At 44.4% G+C, this 11,723-nt stretch overlaps 2 protein-coding genes and 1 pseudogene across 3 annotated transcripts in view; 1 reads left to right on the top strand and 2 right to left on the bottom strand.

Annotated features, from left to right (window-relative positions):
* WTIP (WT1 interacting protein) overlaps positions 1-562 on the bottom strand; it is a 29,504-nt gene extending 28,942 nt beyond the window's left edge. Inside the window, exon 1 of the mRNA XM_029235834.1 lies at positions 36-562. Coding sequence (XP_029091667.1) covers positions 36-562 — 527 coding nt within the window. The remainder of the gene's footprint in view (positions 1-35) is intronic.
* A 1,579-nt stretch (positions 563-2,141) lies between these two features.
* LOC114903034 lies at positions 2,142-3,996 on the top strand (annotated as a pseudogene).
* Positions 3,997-8,278: 4,282 nt separating this feature from the next.
* UBA2 (ubiquitin like modifier activating enzyme 2) overlaps positions 8,279-11,723 on the bottom strand; it is a 30,355-nt gene continuing 26,910 nt past the window's right edge. Inside the window, exons 16-17 of one of the 2 annotated variants that reach the window (XM_029239856.1) lie at positions 10,628-10,764; positions 8,279-9,141 (exon numbers count right to left, since the gene is read on the bottom strand). In XM_029239856.1, coding sequence (XP_029095689.1) covers positions 8,960-9,141; positions 10,628-10,764 — 319 coding nt within the window. In that variant the 3' untranslated portion in view covers positions 8,279-8,959. The remainder of the gene's footprint in view (positions 9,142-10,627; positions 10,765-11,723) is intronic. The other variant, XM_029239857.1, reaches the window with a different exon arrangement.

Below are 11,723 nucleotides of genomic sequence, written 5' to 3'. Positions count from 1 at the left end.
ATCGTCCGCCCGAAGCCCGGAGCCCGCCCCGGGACCCCTGGGCGCTGGGCGGGGCCGGCGCCGGGCCGGGGTCGCTCTGCGGGCCACGCGCGGTCCGGGGGCCGCGGCGCTCCGCTCGGTGGCGCGCGCGGCGGAGGAATGTGCGCTCGGAGGCGCCGGGCCGCGTCCCCTCCTCCCTGCGGCTGTGCGGGGGGCGGAGGGACTCCTTTGTGGGGGCAGGAATGCGAGGAAGGAGACGGCGCTGCGGCCTCTGGAATGTGGGGGGGAGTGGCGGCGGCGGAGCCGCGGTGTCCGCGCTTCGCCGCGAGCTCGGAGGGGCGCGGAGCCCGCGCTGGGCCGCCGGGGCGTGCGGCTTGGAGCTGGCGCTCGAGTGGCGGAGCGGCCGGCTGTGGCGCCGCGGGGCGGGGTGGGGGGGCCCGTGGGCCCGGGCTTCGTTGTGCGCCCCGACCGTCGGGCCTCTGGAAAGATCCCATATCCCCGCGGGCTGAGCTGGAGGCGGCTCCCCCAGTCCCGGCCAGAGAAATATGAGCAGTTGACAAACGTTTCCCACATCCTCCCCCATCTTACTTCCCAGCGTCGCCACGGTTTCAGGCGCTGGGCCGGACAAGTTCGGCCTTGGGCAGAAGCGCTGCACCCATCCGCCCCAGGACACTGGAGACCACTGCGCGTCTCCAGCAGATGCGACCCCAGGATCTAGCGTGACCCCAGAGATCCTAGCGTGTCCGAGGGCCATGTGGCTGCGCACTGGTTTCGGGTGCCCCCACCTGCCTGGTGGGGAAGGCGCCTTGTACTAGGAGCTGGGGCTGGATGGAGACTGGTCCCCAAGGCTGGTCGCCGTTCACAAGCGCCCAAGGCCAGGCGAGGCCGGAAACAGGCCTCGGACTAAGCCAGGGGGCGGGGAAGCCTCAGTTGTGACCCACGGGCAGTCACCAAGAGATGTGAGGACTCCTCCTTTTTCCAGCACCTGCCCACAGGGGCTTGGGTGAGGCGCCAGTACTGGGACGGGATAGGGCCTTGGGGCCACATGGTGGGGGAGGGGAACGAGAGGTGACTAGGGCTTTGTCCCCCAAAATACAAGCTACAAAGCCCTTGTCATACATTTCAAACAGCTTGTAGGAAAGAAAAGCAAACCATTATCTGTCAGGGCCTGTGGATCCAGGAAAACAACCTTGAGTGGAAGAGTTCTCATTTCCAGGCACCTCCCTCCTCAGAGAATTCCAGGAAGGCACCCACAGTGTCTCAGGGAACAGGAAGCCTGGATGGGGAATGGTCCTGGTGAAGACTGACCAGGGCTCTGGCCTCAACATTGCTGAGGATCTCACTGTGGCACATTCTCAGCTGTCAGGGGAGCAGTGTCCGACCCAACTACTCCTCCCTAATTCCACCTCTCAGAGCTGGAAGAATTCCAACCCCTACAACCCAGGCTGGGGGGTGGGGAGGCACAGGTAGGGGCAAGTGGTTTGGAGGGCGCAAATATCCGGAGAAGCCATCTGGTGAGAAATGGTCTTCCACGCGGAGAAAGGAAAATAAATCAACAGCAAGGTATTATATTTCTCTGATCACCATTATCTACCATTTGTAAATGGAAATATTGGCAAGACTGTGGTGTATATTTTACTGGTTATGAGTGTAAGTTGGTACGTCCTGTCAGAAAGAGCAGTTTGGTGTTATTAACATCCTCACAAACAAACAAAAACACTCTTGAAAGCAGTCATGTTCCAAGTATCTATTCTAGGCAAGTAATCCCAGTGCAGACAACAGTGTACCCACAAAAGTGTTTATCACCTTACTTATGTAATCTAAACAGTCCTACCTAGGATCTCCAGCCTTCTGAAAAGGAGCTCAGAGGGAGCTCTCTGCCCTCAAAGGTACTTCTTAAATAACTGTTCCATCCTTTCCTGACCACTTGAGCTTTCAAGACTTAAATAATATACTGGAGTCCAGGGTCAGCTAAAGGACATTACTTACTCTAACAGTAGATAGATAGACAGATAGATAGACAGATAGATAGATAGATAGATAGATAGGATAACAACCACCCACAAACAGGAAGAGAAACAGCCTAAAATATGTTTGCTTTCCCTCTGGCAATCTTGGCAGCTGTTCTTGGCTGGGGGTCGTCCCACACATAAGACAGGAAGATGGTGGCAGCAAAGATGAAAAAGTTGCCTGAGTCCATCAACTCTAGGCTCCTAATCACTATGAAAAGTGGTAAGTACGGCTGAGGTACAAGCCAACTCAGAAAATGATCAGACAAGGCAGAGCAAAACCAGTCATCCTCCACTGAAATGGAAAACTGGTGTCCATCACTACAGTGGCAATAATATCGAATTGGGCAAAACGGATAGAAAATACTAGAGAGTTCGCACACTGGCTATCATTGATCTAGGTGATTCTGATACAGTTAGAAGCATGCCAAAACAGACTGGTGAAAATCATGCAAAATTATTCTTTAATAAAATTGGCCAGAACTCGTTTAAATAAACAAATAAAATATTCGCTGTTCGGGACTTCCCTGGTGGTGCAGTGGTTAAGAATCCGCCTGCCAATGCAGGGGACACAGGTTCGAGCCCTGGTCCGGGAAGATCCCACATACCGCGGAGCAACTAAGCCCGTGCACCACAACTACTGAGCCTGTGCTCTAAAGCCCACGAGCCACAACTACTGAAGTCCGCGTGCCTAGAGCCTGTGCTCCACAAGAGAAGCCACCGCAATGAGAAGCCCACACACCACAACAAAGAGTAGCCCCCGCTCACCACAACTAGAGAAAGCCCGCGCAGCAAAGACCCAACGCAGCCAAAAACAAATAAATAAAATAAAAAAATATTCGCTGTTCAACATTAAAGTACTTCCATGAAGTGGGAAATTCATTAAGCAGTTATTTATAAATACCTTTAAAATATTTAATGATGTGGGGAATCCTACCATCATGCCATTAAGTGGATACAAGGTAGGATTCAAAAGCACATGTTCTTATCTATACGTTACCTGAATGTGTCCCAAACCCCATCTCCTTCTGTATCCTCAATAAAGGGTGGGTTTTGATCTCAGTTCACTGGCTTTCTGCCTGAGAAGCACAATGGGGTGCTCCCTGGCCTTTTTCTTCCTGAGTCCAGGGGTGTGCGTAAAAGATGAACAACCAGCGCTCTGGGGGAGATTTGTACAAATCAGGAGCCCTGATTTGTACAAATGGTCAATTCTAAACTACCAACATGATGTCACTGAACAGAGTTGGGAAGAAATGGGTATAATCAGCTCTCGAAAGCTAGTATGAGCTGACTCCAATGACCACTGCCTGGGTCCTACTGTTGGAGAAAGAAGTTTCACAACAGAACTGCTGGGTCTCTAGTTCTATCATTCTTTCAACCAGAATCTTCTTTGTCTAGACAAACGGACCAACACTCAGGAGGCTAGAACAGGACATGTTCAATCTAGTCTCACACCAAACCCTGAACCACCATCTTTTCCTTCTAAGGCCCCAGATGCTGATCCTACCCAGACTCTGTCTACACTAATGGTGATTTTTTTTTTTTTTTAAGAGAGCCCATTGTCTCACCTTGTAATGAGACCCCCTTATCTGTCTGTAGTGTCCATATTTTCTGGACCCCAATTATGGACAAAATTCAGTGGTTTTCCCACAGTCTTGGGACACACTCAAATGTCAATCAAATATGGACTAAGTAACTTGGGTTATGAGGGAAGGGGGATGCCATGCAGTCAAACACCATATGGAAGAATCGCTGGGATCCACATTTCTTTCCCTCCCCTCAGCTTACAGCAGTATTTACCTTTATAATTTTTCCTGGGGAGAGCAGAAGTAATCTTTCACCTAAAGCACACTCGTACCTCTCCCAGCTCAGCACCTAGGGGCCAGTCCTCCCATTAACACACAGCACCAGACCCAAGGTGCATGTTCTGCCTAATCCACTGGGAGTTGTGCCCAAAGGGATTTTTTTCATCCCCTTTTCTGAGGCCCAGCTCTTTCTACCAGATTGAGTCCACCAGCTTCCCCTGGTCCTAGTTCATCCCTTAGGCTTCCCTGGGGGCACAGAAGTTTCAGAGCGTTGACCACTAAAGCCATAGATGGTTGGTTCCCCAATCTAAGAATTAGGGTTAGGATCTGACAATTACAGCTTGCTTCCTCCATCAGGGAGCAAGTGGCCATCTTGGGAGGACCTTCACTTTCCTGCCCTGAAACCTTATCCTGCACTCAGGAATGGGAATTTATGCACAAACTTTACATGGCAAAGACCCCAGCCAGTCTGCATCTCCATGGGGAGGAGCTATTTGGGGATGACCAAATTCCTACAGCCTTTGGAATCTCATTTTGAGCATGAGGTTGGTGTTCATGACTTTCAGTGCTGCTGGAAGCTGCCACTGGGACCAACTGGGAAGCTTGGCAACACACAGGCTGCAGGTCCTCAGATTCTCATTGCTACCTATTGCTGCCTTAAGATGAGAAGTTTTGTGCACACCAGCCTGCCTTTAGTTTCTTACTGCTTTCAAAGATTTCTACCAGGCTGGTAAATTTGGCAAGATTTTCCAAGAGCAGCATAGTGCAGAGTAGGGATGCAATATGTTTATAGAATGAGTGAATGATGGTATGTACAATGCTTACATTCTCAGAAAGTAAATTTCAGAAGATTTATAAAGTAAATCTTGAGGACCTTCTTGGAGCACTACACATTCTAGTAAAATTTTTGCTCAGCCTTTCCCTGTGTAGTAAGTCATCATTTGCTGCAAGATTTAAAATTCTTGGAGACTTCCCTGGTGGCGCAGTGGTTAAGAATCCACCTGCCAATGCAAGGGACACGGGTTCGATCCTGCTCCGGGAAGATCCCACATGCCACAGAGCAACTAAGCCCGTGCTCCCCAACTACTGAACCTGTGCTCTAGAGCCTTCGAGCCACAACTACTGAGCCCACATGCCGCCACTACTGAAGCCCGCACGCCTAGAGCCCGTGCTCCGCAACGAGAAGCCACCGCAATGAGAAGCCCACGCACTGCAACGAAGAGTATCCCCCACTCGCCGCAACTAGAGAAAGCCCGCACACAGCAACAAAGACCCAACGCAGCCAAAAATAATAAATAAATTTATTAAAAAATAAAATAAACTTCTTAAAACTGTTATAGGGAATTCCCTGGCGGTCCAGCGGTTAGGACTCTGTGCTTTCACTGCCAGGGCCGGGTTCCATCCCTGCTCGGGGAACAAAGACCCCTCATGCTGCTTGGCCAAAAAAAATTAAATAAATAAATAAATAAAATGAATATATAAGAGATATATATATATGCAAGCACAAAGCAGCATCAGAGCCCTATAGTTCAACGCAGTTTATTTAGTGAGAGCAGTTCAAAAGGAGTTCCCTGTGTGCAGAATGCAAATAATGTATTCCCAGTATGAAAGTGTCTATAGAAATACTTCACTAAATATATCTTGCAAAACAATCAAATGGATCCTGGTCCTCAGGAACACTACTTTAAGATGCAAGGAAATGAGAGATCTTCACGACACCTACAAGCCACAATGACTAGAAACATGTGCCAACAGTTTTTCTTCCCTAATTTCTTTGGGTTTGTAATAGTTTTTGCTTTCTGTATTACAAGAGGCTTAAATTTGCCCATCGTCCTTGGCCATAGGGCAAGTCCCCTTCAGACATATGTGCCACCAATGGGCCATTTTCAGGAACAGGAACATGCACTATGAACCAAACGTTTTCTGGCCGCTTCTAAGTGGACCTTTAATCTCCTGGGAACAATTTGGTCCTCTTCTTAGTTCTCTAGAGGCTCAAATGAAAGACTTCCTCTTAAGTCTCAGCCTAGCAATACGGATGAGCAAAGCTGATTTCATCAATGCCAACCCAGGAATCGCTGTAACACTTTCTCATTCCATCAGATATTTTTAATAATCTTTATTACCTTTCTGATTTCAATCATAGGATATACTCAATACAAAACTTGAAAAAGAGACAGGCACTAAAGAAAAATACAGAATATATATCTCCACTTTTACTATGCAAGTTTTCAGAGAAAAGTTAGATGGCAGAGTGAACAACGTATATAGGTTCCATCTATATTCAATGTTAATTTTGCTTTTTTTTCTTCCGGTATTATTTGCTGAGCCATTTAAAAGTTGTAGGTATTTTGAGCTTCATCTCTAATGTCACAAGAATAAGGACAATGGCCTATATAAGAACATTACCATAGCTACAAAAATAATTCCATTATCACCTTATTCCACTTTCAAATTTCCAATTGTCACAAGAATTTAGTCATTTATTTTGCACTTGAGTTCTAGAATATCACACATTCTATACTTGTCCAATTATTTCCTCTAAATGTTTAATTTGTTCCTGTACCCCTTCTACTTCCTGTCAGTTGGAAGTCTAGATGCTATATAGAAGTTACTTTTTCTGGGGGGGTGCCTAGGTGGTGTTGTGTTCTTTAAATCAACATCTCATCAGTAAGCACATACCAGGTTGTCCCATTAGTGATGCTAGGTTTGATCACTTGATTACAGTGATGACAGATCAGTCCATTGTCAAGACTGAGCTTTTTCCTTTCGCGAGTTTTTTATACAGCAACATTTGAGCACTCTGCAAAGGTTCTGTTCTCAGGAGCCTTTTACTAAAGGTTTTGATATCCACTGATGATATTTGCCTGATCAGTTATTTCGTTAATGGTTCAGGCTCTATATTAAAACACTGAATCCTTTCATGGTACATGCCAAGTATGTGGAATGATCTTTGGGACAATGAACTCTCTAGGTAAACTTGAGTCGCCAGACTGCTCCCAATGAGGCTGGAAGATGGTTTGTCAGACTGTATTTCAGGCTGGAGCTGCCAGGGATACACTATTGTCGAGCCTTGCTTCCAGCCCGTCCACTAAGAAGACCCATGTGGGAAAACCATGAATACAAGGCCAGATATAAAGTATCTCCACTCTCCAGGGACATGCGAGCAGCTTGAATCTTAGTCTAGTTGAACAAGACACTGTAGTTAGACCTGCTTTGCTGGTAAACCCAGATTTTATAAAAACAAGTAGAAAACGGACAGAAACTGCTGGAAAAGTGGTCACAGAGTTGTTGCAAAGATGAACACCACTGCTCTGCCAAGACAGAAACACACCTCTACAGATCAAACAGGCCTTTAATGCCACATACATTCAAACGGGAAAGAAAAAACGAAAGAACATACACAACCTGCCAGAAATACACTGTTGACAATTGTGTCTAAAAAGGCAGGGTGAAGGGTGAGGTTTTAAGGAATGGAGAGACTTTCAAATTTTCTCCAGAAAGTACAAATTTTCCGGAGAGCTCTTCGGAATGCAAAATTTCAAAATGGGAGATGATCGCCAGGGACCAAACAGTTAACCAAAACTTGCTTCTGAGAGGTGGTATTCCAGAATATCTCATTTTTATCTGTTACACAGCTCTGTAATTTTGACATTTATTTTTCTGGAGGAAAATGAAACCTCCAAAAACATCTAGAGGCCAAGTGAACCTCACAGGGTCATAGAGTTGTGGGTGGGAACCCAGCCTGCTTGTAGTTGTCGTATCTGAAGAACGGAAGTCGGTTCATCCTGGAGGCGTCAAGCAGCATGCTCCTGCGGGCTGAGTCTTATTCGCCACGAATTTTCTGAAGGCTTTGATTACATGATGAATTTACAAATGACACAGACGAGGAGTAAGCTGGATGGCAGAGTAAGAATTACACAAAGTGGAACAATACAGAGAATTATCAACTTGAAATTTGGCTGACTGTGGCCAAAAACACCAAAGGCAGAGGTACAGAACTGGGCAAACAGCTTCATGGGTTTCTGTTACCCAAAAACTCCAGGCACATCTGTGTGACAGCGGCCTAAAGGCCAAGGCCTTCCGAGGTCCGAGACAGAGATGTGAGTGCTGCCCCTTCAGCACTGGTGTGGTCACATCTGCTGGCCAGAGTTGGGTCCTGAATGGTACAATGCAAGAAGGGATTTGGATGACCTGGGGACAACCCAGAGTGGAGGAAAGGCTTTCCCCGTGGAGTCTCAAATCGAAGGCTCCAAGTTACTGGGGCCGAGCAAAGATCACCTAAATGTTCTCAACAGAAGGCCAACTGTTTACAATCCGAATGCCATTAAAAGCTTTCTTTCAGAACGTACTCACCTATGGTAAACAGCAGAGGTCTTGTAACCTCCACGTCCGTTTCTGAGTTAATTTTCTAAAAGCAAAGAATATAGCATGCCTGCAGCAAATACAACGTATAAACCCAGCAGAAACGTGAACTGTGCAGGCATGTATAACAAGTATGCAGATGCCATTTATTTGGTCCATAAGTACAGTATAGTCGTATTTGAGTTTTACAAAACATCAAATATAAATAACCTGAAACTGGAACAATACACAAAATTGGCTTCTTACACAGACATACCAGGCAGTACAAGCTGAAAACTTGAGTAAATTAACAACTGTTTTACATTAATATACATAGTGCCAGTTAAAATTTAAAAACAAGTTTCAATGCATAGCACTCGATACTTCTTTGAATCTGTTTCAGTCAATTAAGAGTATGAAAATGGTTAGATCTAGGCTAAAAATAATTCTTCTTCTAACCAAAAATAAAGGCATAATATTTATAACCAGGTATCAACTTTACTAAACCACAATATTGTAAAACTGTTAAATGATACCTAAGGGTATTTACATTAAAAAGGCAACATGCATTGTGTTGTTCCATCTCATGACTGGTTATGCACACACTTTGTTCAAAGGGTTTTAAAACTATATTCCTACTTTCAATACAGCATACTGCAATGTTTCTAATAGTTCTAGCAAAATGAATGCTTTCAAAGGGAGCAGAATCATCTTCAAGTCACTGGTGCCAATTTTTTCCCTTTGGAACAAAGGACATAACAAATAACCTGGTTCTGCCCAGAAGGCCTACTGCAGTGAGAGGGTTCTGTTCAGAGGCATTTCCGTTCAATCTAATGCTATAACATCATCAAGCTCCTCTGTCTGCTCTGTGCGTGACTTTTTCGCACCGACATTCTCTTTCTCATCTAATTTCCTCTTGCGACTTCTTTCTTCTTCACTGATGTCGGCATTATTTGAGGGACCTTCTTCATCCGAATCAACTATGAGCACATCATCTTGCTCTTGTGCTTATTTCAGAAAAAAAGGGAAAAAATGGTTAAAAGTGGGGGGTTACTAGCAGCTCACTAAAATTTTACGTATGTGAAAAACTAACTCTTCTAATATACACCAAACTTTAGAATGGCTACCCTTAGGACCTTGGCTTTATACATTACATATTTCCGTAGTGTTTTAATGTTTTCTGTTACAAGCACCTCTTTCTTTTTTAATCAAAACAAAAATTTTAACAAGCATTACATAATTCAAGGGAATTGTTACAGTTCCTTGTTTCTACTTCTCCAACAGAAAAGAGGAGGGTGAATATCCTAATATTCGCAGCAGTGGTAGTAATAAACGACAACATATACATAGCACTTACAACGTGCCAGGAACTGTTCTGAGCACTTCACATATACAACTCATTTAATCAGCACAACCACCGTATAAAGAAGATAACATTATTATCCATTTTCCAGAAAAGGAAACTGAGGCAGAGGCTTGCCCACAGTCACACAGTAGCAGAGGATGAGGTCAGGATTCAAACCTGCAGAGTGGGGCTCTACAGTGTATGCTCTTAACCCTACACTACGGTTGGTTTTGTGTCACCCATCTCCCACCACTGCACTAAATCAAAGGCAGAACACCTACCTTACTCATTGCTAGAGCCTCCAAAACCTATCCACAGCAGTGCATCAATAAATGCACATTTCGAATTATGATTTTTGAAAAACTACCAGTCCTTTCCTTAAAGGAGGATGATGAACCTTTGTATTTTCAGAGGGGGGAAAAGGTCATGAACCCATGGCCCACACACTCTGGACTACCTCAAAGTCCATCTTCACAACTCTCAGAGAACATGAAAACCAAGGAACCACCATATTCCGAGGAACACCAAAGACACAGGGTCAAAGAAATGAAAACAAACAAGTGAAAAAGTACTAACGAGAGAGAGAGAGAGAGAGAGAGAGAGAGAGAGAGAGAGAGAGAGAGAGTTGGGGTGGGGCGATGCAGGTAGTAAACATTTACATTAGAGCACAGTAAAGCACCAACACTGAACACCCAGGAAAAGAAAGCTTCCGGTGCACTTTACCGAAGTCACACTGGTTCCGAGAAAACTGTGAAATGCTAAAATGTTATACTTACCAAGCATCTGTTCACTCAAAATAGTTAGATGCACTGATTTACTGCCCCTACGAACAGGCATACAAAATCCAAAACTACTACTACTAAGAATGAACCACCTTTATACACCAGTAAACTGACATTTCCAGTCGTAAAAACAAACGAACAAAAATATAAAGTGTCTGTTTTCCAGAAAAATTTTACCCAGTCTTAAATATCTTCATGGTTCATACATTCAAAGCTTCATTAAAACAATGCCAAACCAACACACACCTCTAGTAGTCCTACGGAGTTCTACTTTATGGTCAACATTCATAAAATAATCAGTTTGTTCTAAATAGTCGTGCTTGGTGGGTAAATTAACGACCTGCTGGCCGGGGGGCCATGACTCACCTGTGGATGTGGAAGGCTGAGCTCCATCGTCACTGCCATTGGTTATGCTTTTGGCAGCACCTTCAGCTTGCTTGGGCCCCACTTTTTCTGGGGCATCACCAACAACTTCAAATTCAACATCCTTTCCTAGGTCTTCACTGTAAGAGAACCATGTACTATAACACTGGACCACTGCTATACTACTTACAAAAGCAAAGGCACACCAGACAGAAACTGTCCTCAAAGCTCAAAAAGTGTATATTACGTACACACCAAATATTTGGGTTCTGATTTTCAAAGAGTTTTAAAAAAGACTATAACAGATTTTTATGATAATTCAAAACTCTAATTCAAATGGTCAATAACATCGCACTTTCAATTCAGGGAAAGGGTTTTTAAAAAAAATGTTAAGTAACTTTTATTGCTAAAGCAGAAAATGAGTTGAAAACTGTGAGGCCTGATGTAATTCTTAGGCATTTCTTCAGCTACTAGGTGAAAAGATTCTATACACTCTACTCTGATCTTGACCAGAGTAATTTAGTGTTTGGGGGTAGAGTTACATGGATTCTCGGTTTTCTCCCCATCTTTACAGGCAGCACCCTGCTTTTGTAATGAGTTCCCAAAAACATGTATAAAAGTTTAATGCATGAAAGTCAAACAAAAGACTTACATGTTATAAGGGGGGGTTCTGTTCCCAGAGAGCTAAAAAATATGATAAAAAAAACCCTAATTATGCCTCCTTTTTTAGACACCATGTGATATATTTCCATTTTATTGTACATGTCCTTTCACAACTGAACACAAGCACACCACTAACATCCAACTGGTGTCTAATCGAGGCCAGATATCACTCCCTAGCGATATCTACCTTTCACTCAATTGTCTCATTTTATACTAATAACCCACATTCAGTTTTTCCTGTCATTTTATGCTTTTTATAAACTAAGTATATATATAATACTCTCCAAACAACTACACAAGTTCTAAATGTTTGGATATATAGATAGCAACATTGGCAAAAAACATGTGGATGCAGGTGGCAGCCTTTGCATTTTGTTAGATGCTACCTAAAGTAATGAGTCAGGGTGCAGTTTAAGGGTATCAACGAGCATGTTAC

Source organism: Monodon monoceros, unplaced genomic scaffold (genome assembly GCF_005190385.1).
Source record: "Monodon monoceros isolate NGI ecotype Baffin Bay Population unplaced genomic scaffold, NGI_Narwhal_1 Super_Scaffold_10, whole genome shotgun sequence".
Classification (NCBI taxonomy): Eukaryota; Metazoa; Chordata; class Mammalia; order Artiodactyla; family Monodontidae; genus Monodon; species Monodon monoceros.
Note: the sequence above shows the minus strand (reverse complement) of the source record. Positions and strands in the feature narration are given on the sequence as shown.